At 32.8% G+C, this 25,114-nt stretch overlaps 1 protein-coding gene across 4 annotated transcripts in view; it reads right to left on the bottom strand.

Moving 5' to 3' along the window:
* ARAP2 (ArfGAP with RhoGAP domain, ankyrin repeat and PH domain 2) overlaps positions 1-25,114 on the bottom strand; it is a 271,115-nt gene that overhangs the window by 116,303 nt on the left and 129,698 nt on the right. For all 4 annotated transcript variants that reach the window (XM_074229650.1, XM_074229652.1, XM_074229649.1 and 1 more), the window contains exons 10-15: positions 18,059-18,174; positions 14,341-14,540; positions 12,482-12,567; positions 8,319-8,501; positions 4,428-4,602; positions 3,715-3,849 (exon numbers count right to left, since the gene is read on the bottom strand). In XM_074229650.1, coding sequence (XP_074085751.1) covers positions 3,715-3,849; positions 4,428-4,602; positions 8,319-8,501; positions 12,482-12,567; positions 14,341-14,540; positions 18,059-18,174 — 895 coding nt within the window. The remainder of the gene's footprint in view (positions 1-3,714; positions 3,850-4,427; positions 4,603-8,318; positions 8,502-12,481; positions 12,568-14,340; positions 14,541-18,058; positions 18,175-25,114) is intronic.

Raw genomic sequence — 25,114 nt, 5'->3', positions numbered from 1 at the left:
ATAGTTCAGCTTATCTAAAAGGGCTGTCCACAGTTGGTACATGTGGTTACACAGCAGGATTTGGTTCCTGCACATGATTCCGACAAAAAACAAGCCTGAAGACAGAGACATGACAGAGCCCTTCACCCCAGTCACTCCTTGGTTTCTGACCTCTTTTTTCCTCCTGATGAAAGAGCATTTGGAGACAGTAACCAAAAATGCCCATTGTCTCTATGTAGCTCTCCTGCTCTTCCCCCATTCCCACAGCAGTGAACTTCAATACTATAGAGAAGTTAATTGCAAACTTCTTTTCCTACCCACTAATGCTTTCAGGGAAGTATAATGATTCTGACCCAACCTAAGTTTTTAACTTATATTTGTCCCCATTTGCTTTTCTTTGCAAATATATTAAAATATATTTTGAGGGGAGGCTAGGTAGTGCAGTGGATAGAGCACTGGCCTAAGAGTCAGGAGTACCTGAGTTCAAATCTAGCCTCAGACACTTAATAATTACCTAGCTATATGGCTTTGGGCAAGCCACTTAACCCTATTGCCTTGCAAAAAACCCAATATATATATATATATATATATATATATATATATATATATATATATATATATATAATATATATATATATTTATATATATATATATATATACATGTATATATATTGAATAGTTCCGCAGCTGTAGTTTCTCCCACATTCCACAATTTAACCATAAAGTCACCAAGACAGCATCACATATTTTGTTATATCCTCCAAAGGTTGGACTACAGCTTCATGAATATACTAGCAAATAAATACTTGCTAACTGAAAAAAAAAATAATAAATCTTTGAATCCTTCTCCTTTGTAATATAATGAGCTTGTGATTCTTAAAGTCTAATTTTTTCAGAATTTTTTCCTTTTCTCTTCTTCCACACATAATCCATCTTAATCTAATCTTCAGTCACCCTATGATGATAATATTTGTCCTTGATTCTCAAAGATCATGACTTCAGGGAGTCAATGCCATGACAAGCACATGAACTGAATTTGAGTGAAGGGGTGCTGTGCTAAGTCACCAGACTCATTTTCTCCTCCTGAGTCATCTAAGTCCATTGACTAGATATGAACCAGGATGACTGGAGATGGTCCTGGATGTGAGGCAATCAGGATAAAGTGACTTGCCCAAGGTCACACAGCCAGTAAGTGTCAAGTATGTGAGTACAGATTCAAATTCTCATCCTTCTGACTCCAAGGCCAATGCTCTATCCACTGTGCCACCTAGCTGCCTTCAGCTATAACTGGAAGATAAGTTCTTCATAGGTCTCCTAGGATCCTGTCTATACCCAGCCCTGAAGCCATCATTCACTTTATCAAATACTATTTTTCTGCTACTAAGCTACAGAAGAAACTACCACACTTTTTTGTGGCCTCCACTGTCAATTTTCAAAAGCTATAAGCCCAATAATCAATATGCTTGAAGTGGCAAATTCAGTAAAATCTAATGATTTTATTTCTCTCTCCTTATTATTTTCTTCTTTTGCCATCAATCATACTTTACTCTCATGATTCTTTCCCTCCCTATCTCATACACTCCTTGGATGAAGACAGATGACCTAGAGTAAAGGAGAACTAAGTTCAAATCTGACTTCAGACACTTACCAACTCTGTGCTTCTGAGCAGGTCATTAAATTTCAGTTTCCCAAACCACCTACTTCCCAAAGTTCCTGTGTGATTTGATTGGCCTAGGTAATGTCTAGGCAAAAAAAACTCCCTTTACTGATGTAGGTAAGCACTTGCTGTGAGCTTCCTAGAGCACTCAAATGTTAAGTAACTTATTCAAAGTCACCAAGGTAGTGTATGTCAGAAGGAAGATCTATACTTTCACTTTCTAGGTTTCAAGTCCAGCTCCTATTCATGATGCCAAAATGACTTTTAGGGTAGCCACAAAAAAGAGGAACTTGGGGGAATCTTGAAGAAATCCAGGGATTCCAAGAGTTAGAGGTGAAGAGGACATGCCTTCTAGGTATGGGAACAGGCAATACAAAGTCATACATATGGAAGAGGGAGAGTTGATTAAGAAAAAGCAAGAAAGTATGTCTAGCTGGAAAGGGCAGGGTAAAATGGGGATACATCTAAAAAGACTACAAAGTTTGGATGGGATAAGATTGCAAGAAGTTGTAAATAGATAGCAAAGTAAATAAAGTTTCATTCATTGAAAGTTACTGAGTGGGGTGAGGAACGAGAGAAGGGTGACAAAGTTGAATATGCATTTTTAGGAAAATCACTTTGGCAGCTATGTAGTGAATGGACTAGAGTGTGAAGAGTCTTGGGGCAGGGATATCAATTAAGATGCTATTTCAACAATCAAGCCAAAAGGTGATAAATGAAGGTGAAGGCAATGGGAATGGGAAAAAAGGGAAAAATGTTCCTTTGGAAGACCAGTTTGCTCGTGGGGAATATGATCTCCAAAATAATGCCCTTTTTACTTGCATTGGAAAAAAAGAGGGAAGTATATGAGAGATAATAATGCTACTAGCTAATATTTATATAGTGATTACTATGAAGTAGGTACGATACTAAGCATTTTGCAATGATTATCTGATTATCTCATTTTTCAGGCTGAGGAGAGAGGGACAACAAGAGCTAGAAACTGATCCTGTGAACTGGGGTAGTGGGAGTGAGAAGATGACACCAGGCTTGCAACCCTGAGTGTCTAGAAGGATGGTAATGACCTTGACAGAAACTGAGGAGTTTAGAAGAGGAGTAGGCCCCGAAAAAGATAACAAAGTCTGTCATGGTCAAGTTAAATTTGAAACGTGTATAAGTCACTCCCTTCAAACTTTCCAAAAGGGAATAAGTAATGGGAATGGAATTCAAAGTCAGTTCATCAGTCTGAAAGAAATTTATTAAATTCTTATTTTGTGTTGAGGTTCCATAAAAAGATAAAAACAACCCCTCCCTAGAAGTAGTTCACATTTTTATTGGGAGACATGGAAAAGAAAGGTACATACAAGAAATGTTCAGTGTAAGTAGGAGGGAAGACATTAGCAGTGGGAATAGGTATTTGGGGGGAAGGTGTAAAAGGGTTAGAAGTTAGAGACCAAGGAAAGGGCACCTGCAAAAATGGGATCTATAATGAGATGAGAAGCTAGAACATTCTTTGGTATGAGAAAAGACAGTGAAAAGACACAATGCTGTAGGAGGAAGGCTGGCAAGAGGGTCAGTGTTCTTGGATAGCAGAGCATATAGAGAAGAGCTAAGAAGACTGAAAAGAGAGGAAGGGGTCAGATTATGAAGAGATTTAAAAGTCAAGAGATTATAATATAGCATTGAGACTTTAAATTTTAATATTAAATTGGTATCATCCCCACCCACCCACATGTACCTATATACTTCTTCCAAAATTGAAAATTAGGAGGAATCAAAGGGAAGAAAAAAGAAAATATATAAATATTTATATAGCTCCTATTTGCCAACCATTATGTTAAGGGTTTACAAACATGATCTTACTTTATTCCCACAACAACAAATTATCCCAACTTCATAGTTACGGGAACTCAGGCTGGCAGAGGGGTTAAGTGACTTGGTCAAGGTCACATAAAGATGATGTGTCTAAGTATGAATTTGAGCTCTGTTCTTCCTGATTCCAGGCTCACCAAGCCACCTAATTCTAAAGAGCCATGTTGCAGATAAAAATAAGTAGACTTAGATATACAGTACATTGTTACAAGAAGGAGAAAAGATACCTTCAATCACTCTTTTCTCTGTAGAAATCTTAGCAGCTACAGATGGAACTTGATACAAAAAGTCACAGAGAAAAGTGGAAAGTGAAGATTCTTGAGGTAATCCACTTTCAAAATGAATGTCGTGTTTGGGGAAATCTATAAAGAAAAAGAAGAGAATGGTGTCATTTTTTTGTGTCTAAGAAGTACAAAGGAAATGCAAAGATTTCATAAAAGTGATACAATGTTTGTTACACCACATGCTATTTGAAAGTAATCAGGGTCAAACAACAATTAAAATCTAATTTTGAAGTTGATTCAATCATTAATATCAGATTAGACACTTATTTAGCTACAATTCACACAATTAGAGTAACAAGTAATTTGCTTCTTTAGCTTTTCCCTAAAATGAAATAATTATTTTGGGAGTTCTAATTCTCAAAAACAAATTTTAGCAAGAATAAGTAACTTTATTTAATTTCCATAGGTCACTACTTTTCCACTCTTTATATTTCTCTCCAAACCATCAACATTTAGTAAGCATACTATGCCACTGTGCTAAGCTCTGGACACATAAAAAGAGACAAAAAACAGTCCCTGCCCTCAAAGTTTACAATCTAATGGAAATTAATATTTAATTCTATGTTAACATCATATTAAAATTACATATGCACAGAATTAAAGAAAGAAGGAAAATAGAAAAATTTGGGAAAATAAAACGGTAAGTGAAAATTTACCTGAGAATTTATTGTGATAAAGAAATTCCATTTGCAGACTTTGTCCAGCTTTCTTAGCTAATAAGTAGGGAGTGCTGTGAACAGGATCTCCAGTTGCACACATTACATCAGCTCCACTAAACAATAATGCCATTGTTTCAAGAACATCTGGTTTAACTACTGCAGCACACAAGGCCTGATCAATATTGAAAATTTTAATACATATTACAACATTTCACTCATCAAATGCCAATATTCAATTTTGCCCCCAAAATACTATTCCTTGTCATTGATAGTGACTGTATATTTGATTTTCAATAAATTAAATGATACTAAAATATGGATTGTGATGTCTGTAAGTCACAGTTTCAAAAAAACAGTCTTTTCCTAATTATAATGTGAACTATTGTTAGCTTTCTATTCACAACTCTCTACATCAAAGTTGATAATATTTAAATAAAAGATAATCTCACAAATATGTTATATTTACTTGAGAAGTTTTTCCCCTAAATATGCATATGATTGATGTTCTGAGATTTGAAAATATTTTAAGTAGAATAAGCTATGCCAAGTTAATCCAGGAAGGTCTTTGTGAAGTGACCTCTTTTCATTGCCAGTGGTCATATTATATAGGTTGCTTCCCACTATTATGTTGAAAATTAAGAGTATTAACTCTCAAGGTATTGCAAAACACCAACTTAAACGAGGATAGCATAGTGTCTCATGGTCTGCTCCTCTTTGAAAACTATCATCACTATAAATTAAGTATCAAAGAGTCTGAGACATATCATGAAGAGGAATTTTAAATTTTTCCTTTTCAAAATGTTTATATGGGTAAAGAATGAAAATAAAGACAGTAAAAAAAAACAGAAATTAATAGTGTCACCAGAGGAAATAAGAATAAAGATAATGATATAATGACAAAGAAGGATGATGTAGAGTTCAAATAGGCACAATAATATAAAACTAAGTAGCCTATAAAAAGTGAACTATATTTGGAAATTAATTGCTATGTTATAAAAAATTTTTATTCCCATAGTACAACTCCTCATGTTAGCTTAAAATACAATATATGACTCTAACATTTCCATTGGCAAATAGTAAATTAAATGAATTGCGAATTAAAGGATGAGAACAGTTTGGGGATAGCTGACAATTAAGCAAAATTAACAAATGAATTTAGTTATTTAGATACTTGATGAATAATGATTTCAACTTTTTAAAAAAATTGAAGAATAGTCATTCTTTATGGGCTTGTTATTTAACTATTTTCTTCATTTGGTATTTATTCTTGAAACTATTATAAGTTTAAGCTTTAAGGCAGAACTTTTTTTACAAGGCCTAAGGCAAAAGACAGTTCAGAAAAAGCAGTAATTTATTCACATAAATAAATTCATTTTTATATATCCAATATACCTAGTCCTGGCAGACTAGTAAGGTAAATATAATATGATTCTAGTATTTATTATTTATGTACAAAATTCCTTTATAAACAGTAAGAATTTAATGGTTAAAAGTTAAATTAATGGAAGTTAAAAATATAAAAATGTTAGATCTTTCAAATATCTCAAAAGTAGCTAAAAGTACTGGTGGGTGGATTAATTAACCTTAGACTGCTACAAGTACATCTCTGTCTGAAAATGTGTGATCTTTAAAAAAATTTAAAATATGCAGAACATCTTGAGGAAATATTAGATTCCCTGAGATTTTGAGATACTGTACCCAGCATGATCAAAATAAATTTTTAACCACCCAAAATATAATCTTCATGGAGAGTAAACCTCCTTTGACAAATTAAGAGAAGAAAAAAATAGCAGAAACAACAAAAATATGCTTGCAGTGCTAGGCAAAAGCTGAGCAAGTCCTGGGAGACATTTAATTGGAGCTTTCCTCCAAATACTTTTCAAGTGCTTTAGATTGCATCTTTCCAAGAGGAAAAATTGAGTAAGGGGAGGATTATATTATATTATATTATAATTATATTATATTATATTATATTATATTATATTATATTATATTATATTATATTATATTATATTATATTATATTTGTAATGATGATAGATTTCAAACAGGAGCAGATCATGATACGTGATTTGTCTCATATTTTTTTAAAAAATTCCCTATTTTACCAAGATCAGATCAAAATGGATACAGGATTAGATATAAAAAATATTATTATAAGCAAACAAAGATCAAGGAGTAGTTTACCTATCAGATCTATGGAAAGGGATGCAGTTTATGACCAAGGAAGAAATGGAGAACATCATTAAAAACAAACTAGATAATTTTGATTACATTAAATTAAAAAGCTTTTACACAGATAAAACCACACTGTAACCAAGATCAAAAGAAATGCAGTAAATTGGGAAACAATTTTTACAACTAGTATTTCTGACAAAAGACTCATTTCTAAAATATACAGAGAAATGAGTCAAATTTTCAAAAATAAAAGTCATTCCCCAATTGATAAATGGGCAAAGGATATGCAAAAGCAATTTACAGATGAGGAAATCAAAGTGATCCATAGTCATATGAAAAATAGTTCTAAATTATTACTTATTAGAGAAATGAAAATCAAAGCATCTCTGAGATATCACTTCACACCTCTCAGACTGGCCAATATGACCAGAAAGGAAAATGATTAATGTTGGAAGGGATGTGGGAAATCTGGGACACTATTACACTGTTGGTGGAACTGTGAACTCATCCAACCTTTCTGGAGAGCAATCTGGAATTATGCCCAAAGGGCAACAAAAATGCATGCCCTCTGATCCGACAATGCCACTACTGGGTTTATACTCTGAAGAAATTATGAAAAAAAGGGTAAAAACATCACTTGTACAAAAATATTCATAGCAGCCCTGTTTGTGGTGCCAAAGAATTGGAAATTGAGTAAATGTCCTTCAAATGGCTTAACAAATTATGGCATAGGTATGTCATGGAACACTATTGTTCTATTAGAAACCAGGAGGGATGGGAATTCAAGGAAGCCTGGAAGGATTTGCACGAATTGATTCTGAGCCAGATGAGCAGAACCAGAAAAACAGTGTACACCTTAACGGCAACATGGGGGTGATGATCAAACTTAATGGACTTGCTCATTCCTTCAGTGCAACAACCAGGGACAGTTTTGGGCTATCTTCAATCAAGAATACCATCTGTATCCAGAGAAAGAATTGTGGAGTTTGAACAAAGACCAAAGACTTATTACCTTCAATTTAGAAAAAAAAAACATTATCTTATTATGTAATTTTGGGATCTCCTATTTATCTTATTATGTAATTTTGTGATTTTCCTTAAGGATATGATTTCTCTCTCATCATATTCAACTGAGATCAAAGTATACCATGGAAACAATGTAAATACTAAAGAATGCCTTCTATGGGGGTGGGGGAGGGAAGCAAAAATAGGGGAAAATTATAAAACTTAAAATTAATAAAATCTTTCTCAAGAAAAAAATTCCATAACATCAGAATATTGATTAAAAATGAGATAAAATGCAACCATTAAAACAGGCAATTTTACCTCAAAATTGGTAGTTAAGTACTGCAATGGAGCTGAAATAACTCATCTTCATGAGTTCAAATCTAGCCTCAGACACTTATTATCTGTGTGACCCTAAGCAAGTCTCCTAATACTGTTTCCCTCAGTTTCTTCCAGTATCTCTGCCAAGAAAACCCCAATTGTATGTTTTCTTCAGGACTGAAGAACAACTTATTCCTTATAATACTAAGTAAAAGAAGTACCACAATACTTGGTCATTTCATCAGAAAAATTACACAATAGAAATTAAACTAAGAGTTAGACTCCCCAGATAGAATCATAAATTATTTCCTTCCCATTACCACTGGCATATTTGTAAAGGGGAAATTTGAAAGCCACCTCTTCGTATTGAGTTTGCCATATTTACCTTGTTTAATTCTTCTTTGGTGAGAAAAGCTAAAAGGGTTTTTCTGAATCGTCCTTCTTTATATTTCTGAGTAATAAAAAGTTTTCTTTCTTCTACTGGAGCATCTATGTGCAATTCTTTATCTTTTTGAAGATTTCCAGCCCAAAAGTCATTTGCCCTTTTGTTTCCAATTACAATAAAAAGCTGGAAGAAAACATATTAGATCTGCAGAAATCAATTTACCGATTTTAGTTTTGCTACAGAGTTAGAATCCAGTTTCTTTTTTGTTTTTGCTTTTTGGGGGGCTGAGAAGAGGAAAACAATAAAATTTAAGAAAACAGACAAGTTAAAAACCAGTTTACTTTGTAAAATGAGTATAAATACATAGAATCACCCACCCCCTTTTCCCCTTATAAAATAAGATAGTTAAAAGTAGGTTATTCAACTTTAAATATAACATGATTGTTCTCTATGTTTAAAATTGTGTTTCAGAGAAAATACTCTAATTTTTATTATTAGCAATCATAATATTTATAATTTAATCATTATGATAAATATAACTTTATTTTTATTTATGTTCCTGAGAACAAACAAACAAACCTAAATCTGATGGGAAAAAAATGTTGGCCTTCAAGTACAATAGTAATAATGACAGAGAAAAGTCACTGTACATGTGGAGCTAAGGAACAAAGAGTAGGCTCTTGAGGAGGAAAAGCAAATATTTTCTTTCTGAGGAAACATGCCATTGACCAAAATTGAGAGATCATCCAATAAGGGTTAGAGGGAAAAAAAGAAGAATAGTTCTTAGAGACTGCTTGCTGGGGATAATGAGCCAAGTATCAATCTATATCTATAAAAAGAATGTTATTGGTCTTTCCTGGGCATGTATTCAAGACATAATAACCATAGATTAAGTACCTATAATGTTCCCAGAATTGTGCCTCCCCCTCAAGACTTGTTAAAATAGATGATTCCCAAAGGCACAAATCTAGACACCTGCTAGTGATATCTAGCAAAGGTAAAGCAACACATATTTTCCTGACTACCTTAATAACAATTTCATCATTCAGAAGGTAAATGAATGTGGGAAAATTCTATTTTGGGTCTAGTGAGTGAGAAGAATTCTTTGGCATAGAGTGAAAATGATGGAAATCTTGTAGAGAAGTAAACCACTCCATCTTAAAATTTATAAGAACAGGAAATCTATCAATAGTCTAAATGCATCCTAGATTGTGGGAAAATTCAGAGAAAAGATAGGTATCAAAGGAAAGGGAAATCAAGATAAAGCTGGGGAGTCCTTGAGAACAAAATTCTGAGGAAACAAAGAGAAATCACTGTGATGAGGAATAAAAAGAGAGCTGCTTTTAAAAGACAAGTGGATATACAAAGGACTTGTCAACCAACTTGGAATTTAAAAAAACACATAAAGCTGAAAAAAGGGGCAGATAAAATAGGATGAATGAAAACATGTGGCACAGACCTGTAGGAACAACATCAGATAAACTGAAGCTCACAATCAGCTGAAACTAAACTATTGAGAAAAGTGAAGAACAACACGAGTTTTGTTAGTTATTTTAGGGAAAGTTGATTAAAGCAGGAATTCACCAGAGTGAATGGGAAGATGATGTCAGATGACAGAGAGAAGATAGTGTTGCTGAATTTGTATTTTGCTTAAATGCCCATGAATGGATACTTGGATTACAAAGGATAGGATAAATATGGCTAGTAGAAATTTGGTACCCAACTTAGAAATAAGATAGTAATCCCTGTGCCTCAAAAGTGCAGAAATGCCATTAGAAAATACTTAGATCAAGACATATGTTTCAGATATAATATATTCTGAGATAATGAAAGAACATATATTGTCCTGATTTTCAAAAGAAATGAAATGAACAAAAGTCACAAAACCTTGATTTTGATTCTTGGGAAAATTCTAGAACATATACTAGGAAAGAAAGTAGTTAAAAGATTCAACATGACTTCAAGAAATGGGTCTTGAAGATTACACTTTTCAACATTTAAAAAGAAGAAGAAGAAAAAGAGAACCAGATTAAGTACAACTACTACTGGAGAAAAATTCTAAATAGAACTAAACTGGAAAGAGGCATTCACAAAAAAATACACAAATAATTTTGATTATTGAAATTAATTTTTTGCTTGAATGAAATCAATGTGGGTAGGTGTGAATTAGTAAAAAAAATGCATCCTTACATCACATATCTCTGATAAATATTTCATATCTAAGAGACATGGAGAAGTAACACAAATATATATAAAACAAAGAGCTATTCTCCCTGTAGCTGGAGTCAAATGATATGAACAAACATTGGTAATTATGGCAAAACTGGGAACACTCAGTGTTGGAGGAGCTTTGGAAAAACAGGCACACTAAAAAACTGTGAAACTCTAAACTGATCCAACTTTTCTGCAGTTGGGAATTTTGCTTTAAAAAATAATTACAAGGTTTACATTCTTTGACCTAAAAAATATCACATTGCTAGGCATATTCCCTAAGGAAGTCAAAAGCAGAAAGTTTCCAACAACTTATTTACCTATTTTAAAGGTTGTAGACTAGAAGAGGAATTATATTTGTACCTTATGGTGACAAAGGGAAAGGCATTGAGTACTAGTTGTAGAGAGGATAATTTAAAAATTATGTCAAGAGAAAGATCTTAATAATCAAAGCTAGTCCAAAGTGGAAAGGTCAATCTCAAGAGGTAGTGGGTTGTTTCTTACTGAAAGCCTTTAAAGAAAACATTGAAAGACTTGGGTGAGGTGTTGAAAAGACCATTTTTATTGGAAATTAAGTAAATGTCCTTCAATTGGGGAATGGCTTAGGAAATCGTGGTATATATATATCATAGAACACTATTGTTCTATTAGAAACCAGGAGGGACGGGATTTCAGGGAAGCCTGGAGGGATTTGCACGATCTGATGCTGAGCAAGATGAGAACCAGAAAAACACTGTACACCCTAACAGCACCATGGGGTGATGATAAACTTTGATGGACTTGCTCATTCCATCAGTGCAACAGACAAATTTTTGACTGTCTGCAATGGAGAATACCATCTATATCCAGATAAAAAACCATGTAATTTGAACAAAGTTCAAGGACTATTCCCTTTAATTTAGGGAACAAAACAGTTATCTTATTGTCTGATCTTCTTATCTCTTATACCTTTTTGTTTCTTCCTTAAGGATATGATCTCTCTCTCACCACATTCAATACAGATCAATGAAAAACATGGAAACAAAGTAAAGACTGACAAATTGCTTTCTTGGGGGGAGGTGGGGGGAAGTAAAGTTGGGGAAAAATTGTAAAAAAAATAAATAAAATCTTAAAAAACAGAAAAGAAAAGACCATTTTTTAGCTACAGGTTGGACTAATGAGCCACTGGGGAGCCTTCAGAAGGTGAAATTTTGTGAAGAGCAAAATACTAAACTTTGGTTTATTAAAAAAATCAATTTTAGCTTCTGATTTGGTAATTTATACTCTTACCAATTCTTAAATGGATTCACTTCAATATTTTATTTTATTTTTCCCTTCACAGAGAAAAACAAGTCCATTAGGAGCATTAGAAGAGGGTTAAAATGAAACTCAGAGGGATGGCTGGAGTCAGGAGGTCCTGAATTCAAATCCAGCTTTAGTTACTTAATAATTATGTAGCTGTGTGAACTTGGGCAAGTCACCTTGCCAAAAAAAGAAACCCCAAGCAAACAAAAAAAAATTAAACTCAGAGGATCTGGGTAGAACAAGTTCTTTCACTTTGGAAAAGTTGCTGAACTACTGTGGACCTCAGTTTTTCCATGTAACATGAGGAGGTTAGAGTAATTCTAGAGTTAGAACTAGAGTTCTAAGGTCCCTTCCACCACTGTCCATGATCATATTTATGCATAAATATATAAATTATATTTAAAACTAGTTATATGTATAGTGTGATATACTGTCATTTAAGAAGTATAGTTATGTGAAATCATTCTACATCATATCAAATACTTTATGATGTTATATCATATTTAACCCAAAAAGAGTTATATTTAGTTTTTATAGATGATTAGGATTTTATCAAAAAAGTTACTGGCACATTTGATGCTTATCATTTGAAAATCTTTATATGGATATTTCTTTTCTATTAACTACTCCCCTTTATTGGTTAAGTCAAATATATTTATGGATCATACCTCAATGAGTTCATTGCTCCAAATGCTGGCATCCATTTTTAGACTACGAACTTTTGAATCTTTTGGTCCTAACGATCTGTGTTGTCCTGAAATAAAGAAAAAAAGGTAATACAATTTTCAACTTATGTATTCTTTTATTTAAAGTGACCCTCTAAAGTAAAAACTATTTCTTGCTAATAACACTTTACAAATCTAATTCTAATCAAGAAATATTTACCAAGTCTACATAAAGGTAGAGGTTCTAGGAAAAGAATGTTCTTGTTTTAATTTTTTTAAAAACAACACCTTTAAGGAACTTTCATACTACACATAAACTATACATGACTCAAAGAAGCATATTATAGGTGAAAGGTGGGTGGGGGGAGATAAAATTTACAAAATAATAAATTTAAAGAGGGAGAAAATGCTTTGGAGAAGATTTTACAAAGTAACCAGCAACTGAGATGGACTGAAATTAAGACAATGAATATTCTAGGGATGGAAGACAGCTAGCATGAATTCATGGAAACAGGAGACAGTCAAATATCAAGTTTGCAGAACAGGTAGTAACTGAGGTTGGCCAGAAGATTGAGTACACAAAGGGGAATAATGTTAAATGAGGTTGGAAAGGCAAATTGAAACCAATTTGTGGAGGGCTTAAAATGTCATGTGAAAGAAGTTTTTAAATAAAAAAAACTCTAAAGATAAAAGAAAATGGAGTTCCAATGTAGGCAAAAGAAAAGATTCAAATTGTTGCTATACCTTTAATATTGCATTTCTTGTGTCATTTTCATCCCCCAAAAGAAAAACAACAGAAATGATGATTAATTAGCATTTTGCTGTTCCTCAAATTGGAGGGAAAGATAATTTATTATCTATTGCTTATTTTTCACATGATACAACATCCTTATAAAATTGTTCAGTGTAGGACCACCTATTGAAAGCTTCTGACATACTCTGCACTGCTCAATCAGAATGCCCAAGTATTGTGTTCAGACCTGGATTCCATATTTTAGTAAGGACAGCATCAAGTTGGAATTTGCCTAAAAGTGGTAATGAGGATGGTGGTAATGAGGATTTAAAAGCTTGCCATGCAAAATTAGAAGAAAATAGTATGAATTTTTAGCCCAAAGAAGAAAATATTTAATTTACTTGAATTCTTTTTTCAAGAATTTTAAGGACTGACATGTAGAAGGAGTAAATTTTTGCTTGACTGTTGGGGTCAGGACTTTGAGAAATGTGTAGGCATCACTGAGGTAGATTTTGACTTAATGTAATCAGAACTGCCTTATGTGGAGTGCAATTTCAAAGGTGAGAGTGACTTCTCTATGACTAGAGCTCTTTAAGAAGAAATTTAACAACCATCTAAACCTGTTGTAAAAGGGGCTACTATTCAGTTATAAATTATATTTGAAGACCCCCCCCAAAGCTACCTTCTAACTCTGAAATTCTGATTTTATAATTCTATGAAATTAGTAAACATGAGTTTAAAATGTTTATACCTTCCCTAGCATCTTTAAAATTTTCTAACATAGTATCCTTTTTTTAGGAGACAGAGAATGAAATAATCTCTGTATAAGCTTAAGACATATGGCTAAAACTAAGAAAATTAAGCCTGATATTATGAAATTATTGGGGGTTTTTTAAATCTACATATGGACTAGATGATAAGAAATGTGAATACCCACTTACAATATTCAATGTTACACTATTCATCTCATTAAGTCATGCCTAATGGAGGTTTACAATCATCATCATCATCATCATCATCATCATCATCATCATCTTCAGCTAGAAGATTTGACACATGACAGAACAAAGAACTGGTTGCCCAACATCCCACTCATCCTATACCAGCAGCATTGCTCATCATTAATTACCTGCACATTTCTTACAAATGACAACACAGAGATTGATAGATGCCCAGTCAGGATCTGGTGCTTTACAATCGGCACAGTTCTTGTTTGACTCATTGAACCAAATCTTCTCAGCTACTTCATAATCCGACAGAGTTTCTGCTATTGATTGCTGCACGGCTTCAATCCACTCTTGCTTCTCTTTTTCCGACTCTGCTGTAAAGCTGAAACAATTGACTTTTCTGTTTTATTGATCTCCATTGTAAAGGCCAATTAAGCAGAGGGTATGGTTTGCATAGTCATTGTATCCAAAGATGGAATCGCAGTTTGAAAAACTGCCCTCCATACAAACTTAAGAGTGATACCAGGTTTATTTCAATGCAGTTTTAGTTGAAATCATCAGAAATGTATTTCTCAAAATGAATAAAGAGTGATTTTCCTTTCTATGCTTTTGGCTTTATGTACTTTGAAAGAAAATAGTCACAAAAATCTCCCCTAACCACAGTGCCCCTCTACCTTAGTACATCACAGGTTTAGATAAAACACTGAGAACTTCCCGAGTGGTAAAATAATACTCAAAAAAGGGTTAGAGAAATTTCAGCTCTATAACTGGATCCTCACTTCAAAAAGCACCTGCTAGCCACGTGACTTAGTTTTAAACTAAAGCTAATAGTAATAACATTGTACATCATATACCATGGAAACAATGTAAAGACTGGCAAATTGCTTTCTGTGGGGGGTGAAGGGAGGGAAGTAAGATTAGGGGAAAAATTATAAAACTCAAAATAAATGAAATCTTTATAATGCAAAAATATAATTCAAGAAATCATAAATGGTAGGACTTCAGAGAAGCATGGAAAGAATTTCATGAATTGATATTGAGAGAAGTAAGCAGAACCAAGAAACATTGTACATATTAACGATAACATTGAGAGATGATCAACTATGATACATGTAACTCCTCTCAGCAATTCAAAGATCAAGGACAACTCAGAGAGACCAGCTATGGACAATGTCATCCACATCCAGAAAAAAAACTATAGTCTGAAAGTATAATAGTCTATGTTCACTTTTTAAAAAGCTTGTTTATGTTTTTCCTTCCTTTCTCATGGTTTGTCTTTCCCCTTACTTCTTTCCTCTTTTACAACATGACTAATATATAAATATGTTAAATACAAATGTACACATACAATTTTTACCTGACTGCTGCCACAGCGAGGATGGACATAAAAAATGTGACTCATAAATTTGCAAATGGATGAATGCTAAAAAAAACTATCACTGTATGTGGTTAGAAAAATAAAATAAAATTTCGATAAAAAATAACATTGTACATCAGAACTGAGGATTTAAGTCTTAAAAACTAAAAATTAACTAAGGGTCAGATGGATTTGAGGAAGTTTAGTAACTACCAGAGTTTCCCCAAATCATTGTTCTCTATAACTAATTTATGAAATCAAATGGAAGCAAGCAAATGCAGTTAAAACAGTGAACTTGGAACGAGAAAAATTTAAGTTCTAATACTGTCTTAAACATTTACTGACTGTGTGACCCTGGGTAAGTCACATCACTTCTCTCAACCTCATTTCACTCATTAGTAAAATGGTAAAAATTATTTTAGCAATAATAACAGGCCAAAATGAGATAATATATGAGAAGCGCTTTGTACATCTTGTCACACTATATAAATATTAGTTATTACTCAAATTGTGAGATAATTCACAGATAAAATTATAATGTTTTACTTTAGTTTTGTCTACTCAGCAAACCTAAATATGACCACATGGGGCAGCTAGGTGGCACAATGGATAAAGCACTGACCCTGGAGTTAGGAGGATCTGAATTCAAATCTGACCTCAGACACTGAATAATTACCAAACTATATCAAGTCACTTTACCTCATTGCCTTGCAAAATTTTTTTTAAAATGACCTTATTGTGGATGTGCCATAATGTAGTTTGTAGTAGCTCTCTAAAGGTTAAGAAAACCTTTAGTTTTCTTCTCAAAATAAATGCTATATTAAGATGCAAGAGAATTCACAAAGGTCTAATAAATGTTACACCATCCCTGGAAGTAAAGCACTGGCTTATATAGGAGCTAGAATTATTTTTAGGAGAAGTTGGAAACTTAAAATCACCAAGACATTCATAAATGTGGGTCCTACCCAGATATCTGGTTCTACACAGGAACTTTTGGTCATAAGCCTACACATAAACTTGTGGTTGGGAATGGAATTTGTGGATATAAAATTAAAATGTTTGGTCCTATCTCTATTAAATTGCAAAAATGAAATTCTCCACTTGTGAAGCAATGACCTTGGTTTCTTGATATAAATAGAGTAACTTTAAACAGATTAACAAAAACATTCAGTTAATTACATTAAAAATCCCTTGAAGGGAGCATATAGCTATGATAATTTCTTTAGGTCTTAAAACTAACACTACTGATACAAGTAACCAATAAAATAATTTACCAAATTAAGCTCAAAATTTATCAACTGAGTATTCATTTTATGAGTAAGATTAGGTAAGGTTATACATAGAATGCATTCCTTGTCTTCAAAGTACTTAAAATCTTATTTCAGAAATAATTTTTTTTTGAAGTAGAGAATAAAGTGAGAGAAAACTGAGTGGTAAAATATGCTTACTGAAATGTTTTCAGGATTGGTATATATTATGGACAACTCTCTCCTAACTGATGTGGATCACACCACAAGTTAATAGTTTAGAATTGTTCCATTCCCTCTCACCCCAAAAAAATCATCCCTTTGTGATGATTTATCAGTGAAATAAAATGATTAAGACAACAGATGCTACAAAAATTCCTGAAGATGAAAACTATACAGAAAAAGACTTGTCTGGGAAGACTTCAAGGTTAAGATTACATCTCTCTTGTAGGAAGGTTGGGATTTAGATAGACAAATTGAATGGAATTGACTGGAAAGGAGTAAGGTTTGAAAAAAAATATGCAAACTCTTTTTCCTCTCTATTATCTTTCTGTTAATTTCCATATAGATATGTATTTTGAGAGGAATCGTTTATGCATTTGCTGATAGAAAAAAAAGGTTGTTTTTTTTAGTTTTTTGCAAGGCAAATGGGGTTAAGTTGCTTGCCCAAGACCACACAGCTAGGTAATTACTAAGTGTCTGAGACCGGATTTGAACCCAGGTACCCCTGACTCCAAGGGCAGTGCTTTATCCACTATACCACCTAGCCACCCCCAAAAGTTTTCTTTTTAAACCTAATCATATGTAAAATAGGAAAGGAAGTAGAATGTAAAATTGTTATTGTTCGGTAGTTTCAGTAATGTCTGTTAGTGACCCCATTTGTATTTACCAAATACAATACTGCAATCCTTTTCCATTTCCTTCTCCAGTTCATTTTACAGTTAAAGAAGTGAGACAAACAAAATTAAGTGACTTGCCCAGGGTTACCAAACTAATATGTGACTAAGGTTGGATTGGAAATAGGGGTTCCTGACTCCAGATCCAGTACTATCACCGCACTATCTGCTGCCCTAACACAAAACTGGTGAATAACATATTTCTTTGAACTTGTTGATTTTCTAAAACTATTTTATAAGGCTTTATTTACCAGCAAATATGGGGAAACAAAAGGCAAGCGACCACACAGATAATTTCACTATTCAACTAGTCCATTTTAAATACAAAGCCAGTAACTTGAAACTTATAAATTTAAATTTATCAAAACCATTAAAATATTCAAAAAATTTCAATTCTTACCTAAAGCTTCTGTAGGGAGTGATTATTTCAAAAGATTGTTTTACATTCCGATCCACGTGTTTTACATTTGCTAAATTCATAGGAATTATAGTAATACCAAGTCCACTCTTGAAATCCTAGTTTGGAAAATACAAACATTAGTAAATTTTTAAAATGCATATTTTTAAAACTAAATCATTTTATAAAATATTGAAATACATCATTTTAGTAGTCATAGTGAATATAAAGCAATTTTTTTAAAAATATATTTTTTTCTACAGTTATTTTTGTTACTCTCAAAAACCATATGATATTCTAAGATTGACTGTTTGGATGCTAAAGATTTATTGAGTATATATAATTTGTAGAATATAAACTGACCAGCATGCAGTTCCTAATTTTCTCTGTTTTTAAAGACAAACAAGACAACTAAAACATATAAAACCATTATCTTTGATCCAAAACATTTGAGGTAAACCCTGCATTTATTCATGCATCCTGGTTAGAAGCATTATTTAGTTGAAGATGCAAACAATAACATGCTTTCTTGCTCTATATTTCTCTTTCCATTCTTAAATTTTCCAAATTGAGGTTTTTTTATGGAAGTGTTGGCTATTAATAAAACATAGCATTTTTTTGTCTATTATAATTTTGTGAAATGTTGGATATCCAAAAATCTTAGTGTTTTATTATTTATTAAGCTTCAATAACCTCAGAAGTATAAAGGCTACAAAGTTATAGGGGTAGGAAAAGATTGAAAAAGTTAAATATCAGAATTTTTAAATATTGACCTTTTTAATTATAATTTAACATTACCATCATGAGTTTATATGTGTGTGTGTGTGTATTACCCTAGTCAGTTTTTGAATTTTGTTAAGAATTTTGCCAGAGTTGCTAAATGATGGAAACAGTTGAATTTCAATTCTATCCTTAAGATCATGCAAAGAAATAAAGTTTGATTTGTGGACCATATTTTAATTTGATCCCATAAGAAAAAGGCTAATGGAGGCAGTGTTAGGAACTGAAGGGTTCTGCTATCCTAAACAAAGACAATAACAAATATAGAATCCATGCTAATAATGTCAGAAAAGAGATCACCTCAAAAGAAATCTTTGAACAGTTTTTTTTAATTTTGCCATAACTTAGTGCAATTAAATATCTAGTTTTGTCTAGTAAACCAAATGTAAAAAAATATTAATTTCTATATCTGAATGGATCACTTGGTTACATACATACTACAAAGTATTAATCTCCCATGAAGAAAGATATATAAATTTAATGAATTATTTTAACTTAATCTATTTAACTATTATATATTTAAAATAACACCTAATAGTCATTCATATTTACTTATTTCAAGTAAGAGATTGCTGTGGGAAAATATACATTTACTTTTCATTTGAAAACCATCAGTTAAAACTAATATTGCACTAAAAAGAAAATGTGTTGGATATCATCATACAAAGAATTGTGCAAACAAATGAGAACTTAGAACACTAATTAAATGGCTGGCATCTTAATACTCTAGTTTAGGGAAGAAATGTGAAATATTTGGCATTTTCTCTTGGAGAAAAATGTAAGGATTCAAAAATTATCAATATGACATGAACAGTATAGGAATTTCTTAGTTGTCCTTCATTACCATATTTTTCAGTCCATTCAAACATAAGGTAGTCAAGTAATGAACTGTTTGCCTCCGGAAATTTGCAGTCACCTTTTCTCAAAACACAATGAAATCAAATTTTAAACATCCTCATGCCCTTTTCCTTCTCAAAAAAATTTTTTGCCAAGTTAAAGACATTGCTCCTTAGTCACGGTTCTTGCAGTTTGTTTTCAAAATTATTTTCCTCCTTAAGTCTTTAGTTATGATTTCAAAGTAAATTTAAATTCACAACTAATACATTTTAATCTACAGGAAAGGATCATAAAATCATAGAATTTCAAAGTTGGAAGGACATCAATTTAGTCCAACTCACACCAATTAGAAAAAAAAAGGAAACTCGCGATGACATAATCAATACATGATTATTTAGGTTCTAGTGAAAGATTTCCAGGGAATTGGAAACAACTCCCCGAGGGAGACTAAAGTTGTGCGACTGTTAAAGATTGCCATATAAATATATAAAATTCCTATCTCTCTGATCTAGTAGAGTGAAGTTTGCTCTGCCCAAAAGGACAGTTCCCAATGTTTCATTAAAGTATGACAAATCCTCAGCTTAATTCAGGTAATTTAAAACATTTTTAAAGGGAACAAGAAGACCACAACATATATTCTTGAGCTATATTCTTTAAATAAACTGTGTCTCACATCCTGCAATATTCCCAGAAGTGGATTATTAAATGTTTGGATAGCTCTAATAGGAATTTTTCTCCCTTCTATCAAGCCCAAATTGACTTTTTTTGCAACTTTTACTTCTCCACAAAGGACATGTCTAATTCCTCTTCCATTTAACAGTCTCATAGCCCTGTAAATACTTGAAGACAGTTATCACTTTCCTCAACTCATCTCCCAAAGTCTTTTTTTTTCTTTTTGCAACAATCTCTAGTACCTTCAACCAATCTTCATATAGTTTGCTCTTAAATTTTTGATTAGCTATCCAATTTAAAAATAAGTTTTGGTACTTTTTGCCAAATATAACATTGTCTCTATCTCCCACAATAAAACAATGCTACAGCCTTCCTATGTGATTAAGCAGTGGAGAAATTACACTAAGCTTTACAACAGAAGACCCTTAAAAGGCAAGTAAATTCGTCCTCATTAAATTCTGAACCAAAGTCTTAACCTTCATACTTGAAAGTCTATTAATACCATCAGACTATATAGCTATGAACTAAATATATCCTTTATGAAAATGAAGCAGAAGTGATGAATGAATTTAAGGGATTAGATCTGTAGATACAGCTATAGACAAAGATTTGCAATATTTTTCTGGAGGAAGCAATAACAATAAAAAAAAGTGCAAGAAAGCCATATGGAGACTTTACTAAGACTTTAGTTGACATAAGAAGGAAAGCAAAAGGTAAAAGAGAAAGAGAAAGATGTAATTCCCATGACTAGAAAACCTAATGGGATTCCTGTGACTAGAAAACTCAATGGGATTCCTGTGACTAGAAAAGAAACATAAGGAAGGTTTTGTTGTTGTTGTTGTTGTTGTTCTTTTTTTAATGAGCAAAGCAAAGTAATAGGAGATGACAATAGAATAGAAAAAGCAAGAGATCTCTTTAAGACAGTTAGAGATATTGGGGCTGCACAATGGTTAAAGTGCCAGTCTTGGAATCAGGAGGACCAGCGTTTAAATGTGACCTAGGATACTTGATGCTTACTAGCTATGTGACCTTAAGCAATTCACTTAACCCTGTTGTCTTACAAAAAATACCCCCCAAAGATAGACAAAGATATTAAGCAAATGTTTCATATAAAAATGAGTATGATAAAAGGCAAAAATTGTAGGGAATTAACAGAAGTACAAGAGTAAGAAGGGGTAAGAATATCCAGAAGAAGAACAATGTTAGCATCACCTAATAACCCTTCATGGTGTGATTACTGATCTAGAACCAGACATCCTGGAGAATGAAGTGAAGCAGATCTTAGGAAACATTGACAAAAAAAATAAGATGAGTGGAGGTGATTGATTCTAACTAAGACTCCTAAAAGAGGATATTGTTAAAGTGCTATACATAATATTCTAACAAATTTGGGAAACTCAACAGTAGTCAATGGATTGAAAAGGAAGTTTACATCCCAAACTAAAGAAGGACAATGCCAAAAACACTCAAATTAACAATCATACTTTCATCTTACACACAAAGTGAAGTTATGCTTATAATTCTGCAAGCAAGAATGGCATCGTTAAAACTCAGAATTTTAAAAAAATAACTTTTTTTTTTTAATTTTAAAGAACCTCAGATTATCAGAAGTACAGGTTGATTTTCACAGAGGCAAAGGAACTAGAGACCAAATTGCCAACATTCAATGGATTATGGAAAAACCAATGGAGTTCCAGAAGCACATCTATTTCTGTTTCATTGATTACACAAAAGTCTTTGCTATGTGCATCAGAACAAAATATGTCAAGTCTTCAAAGAGATGGGAGTGTCAAATCATCTTACTTGTCTCCTGAAGAAGTTATATGTAGGTCAAGAAGCAACAGTTAAAACTGAATATGGAACAGTTATTTGCTTAAGTACGGGAAAAGAGTATAAGAAAGAAGTATTGTCACCTTATTTAACTGATATGCAGAGTACATCCGTAGTGAGAAATGCCAGGCTGGATGAATCAAAAACCACTGTTAAGGTTGCTGGGAGAATTATGAACAATGTCAGATATACAAACAATACCATCCTTATGGCAGAAGAATCAAGGAGCCTCTAAATGAGGGTAAAAGGAGTATATAAACCCTAGCCTGAAGCTTAACATCAAAAAAAAATAAGATCATGACAACTGGCAAATAAGGAAAATAAATGGAAGCAGCTTTGGAATTTTATATTCCTGCATTCAAATGGCAAGTGCAGCTATGAAATTAAAACACTTGTTCCATGGAAAAAAAAGCTATGGCAAATCTGCTCAGCATACTAAAAAGCAGAGATATCACCCAGCTAATAAAGATTATAGGAACAAAGCTATGTTTTTTTAGTACCAAAATATGACTGTGAGAGTTGGGCTATATGAAAAGTTGAGCAACTCTGAGTCAACGATTTTAAAATGTGGCACTGGAGAAGATTTTTAAGGACCCTTTAGACAGGAAGAAGATCAAATTAATCAATATTTGGAAGACCAAATACTGAAGCTGAAGCTTCAATACTTTGATTACAAATTGAAAAAAGAGGATTCATTAGAAAAAGACTTGAAAAAGACTGAAGATAGAAGGTTAAAGGAACTGTAGAAAATGATCTGGATAGGGAACAATGAACAAGAGCTTGAATAGACTTTGGGGGATTGGAAGACAAAAGGTTCTGGAGTGCTGTGGTTCATGCTGTCCTAAAGAGATGGACACAAATGAACAACTACTAGTCACAGCTAATAGAAGACACTCTGAACTGTTCACTCCCACCCCTTGCTGTGACCTTATGATGACACTACTCTTCTCTGCTCTCATCAGGTTTTCTTATGACTAAGGCATGAATTTTCAAGATGTACTCTGTGAAACAAATGGTCATGATTCTGTAATCATCAATTTTAATATAATCAATTAAGCAATTAGTAAAAAGCCAAATTCAATAAAATCTCCATGATTATTCATATAAAAATCTGTTATGAAAAAGCAGTTCCTTCAAGTAAATAAATTTATGCATTCAATTTTAATAAATTTGATGATGAACCAGATGAAAGGACAAATTATTCTCTCCAAAGACCTATTAAATTTCAGAGAAAAAAAGTTCGAAATAGTAGACTTAAAAGCCTCAAGCTTCATTTTCATATACTTATAACAAACTACAAATAAAAAATGGCTACTTCAAAAATAATTGAATATACTGACAGTTTTCTGTGTACATTCACTCCTAGCCATCTAAGTTATTGAAAGTCAGTGATAAGGAAAAGAGATTAGATCTGTTCTGATAAGGCTCTAGGACAAAACTGGAAAAGATGAACAGATAGTGCAGAAAGACAGATTTCAGGTAGACATGAGAGAGAGCTTCCCAACTGTTACAATTAGAGTGAAATATGAGTACTAAGAATAGAGAGTGTAAGTAGTACTAGATTTCCTCTGTACCAGAAGTGTTCAAGCAGAGACTAGATGGCTATTTGTCAACACTGTTATAAAATACTTTTACATTCAAGTATTGGTTACATTTAAGTGTCTTCTAAGACTCTATGAGCTACTGTTTGTAGTGGCAAAGAATTGGAATTTGAGGGTATGCCCATCAATTGGGGAATGGCTGAATAAATTGTGGTCTATGTATGTGATGGAACACTTGTTCTATTGGAAATCAGGAAGGGTAGGATTTCAGAGAAGCTGAGAAAAGACTTGCATGAATGATGTTGAGGGAGATGAAGCAGAATTAGTAGAACATTATACACTTTAACAACAACATGATGATCAGCCCTTGATGGACCAGCTCACTCCATCAGTGCAATGATTGGGGGGACAGTTTTAAGGGATTTGTGATGAAGAATGCCACCTGTATCCAGAGAAGGAACTACAAAGTTTGAATGAAGATCAAAGATTATTAACTTCAATTTTTAAAAGTTGTCACATGTGTTACATAATTTTGCTATCTCTTATATTTACTTTCTTCCTTTTGGATTTGTTTTTTTCTCTCAACTCATTCAATTTGGATCTATGCACATCATGGAAGCAAATGTAAAAACTACATCAGAGTGCCTTCTGTTGGAGGGAGGAGGGAGGGAAGGGAGGAAGAGAGCAAGAAACAAAAATTTAAATTCAAAACCTTGCAAAAATGATTGGTAAAAACTAAAAAAATTCTATGAGTTTTTGAATTTTATAAAAAAAGTATGTATGATCTCTCAATCAACACCTTTTCATTTTCACAGCAGTTTGTTCCATTTCCTAGCTCATTATCATCATACCAAGAATATTTGTGCTAATTTTTCATAATGTGTATAAAGGAATCATTAGTCGCATGCAAATACTGACACAAAATTAGTTATAACAAGAAACCTGACTACATAGTTTCATATATACAGTTAAAGCCAAAATTAATTTAGGAAAGTATTTGGATAATTTAATCCTGGGAAATATTCTAGATTAGAAATGCCTTATATTAAATGCATACCAATGAAACTATGAAATCCCCCAAACAAAAGATTTTACTGTATGAGAACAACAAATAAAGCTATTAAGCCAACACTTGTTTCCACATCAGTTAGGTTCAAAGAATCCAAGATCTGGCTGGATATTAAGAAATATCCATGACTACATATTTATAAATACCTTCTTGCAAATAAATAGGCAAAGGGGATTTCAAGAAGCATTTTATACGCTTTAACAAAATTATTTGTATTTTTTCACTTTCAAAGGCTTGCTCTTTTTATGCAAGTTTAATTCACAGAACCTTAAAAGTTCCACAAACTGACATGAAATATATTAGTAGAAATATAGTCTTGGATTTATATAT

The sequence above is a fragment of the Macrotis lagotis genome, chromosome 3 (genome assembly GCF_037893015.1).
Source record: "Macrotis lagotis isolate mMagLag1 chromosome 3, bilby.v1.9.chrom.fasta, whole genome shotgun sequence".
In the NCBI taxonomy this organism is placed as follows: Eukaryota; Metazoa; Chordata; class Mammalia; order Peramelemorphia; family Peramelidae; genus Macrotis; species Macrotis lagotis.
Note: the sequence above shows the minus strand (reverse complement) of the source record. Positions and strands in the feature narration are given on the sequence as shown.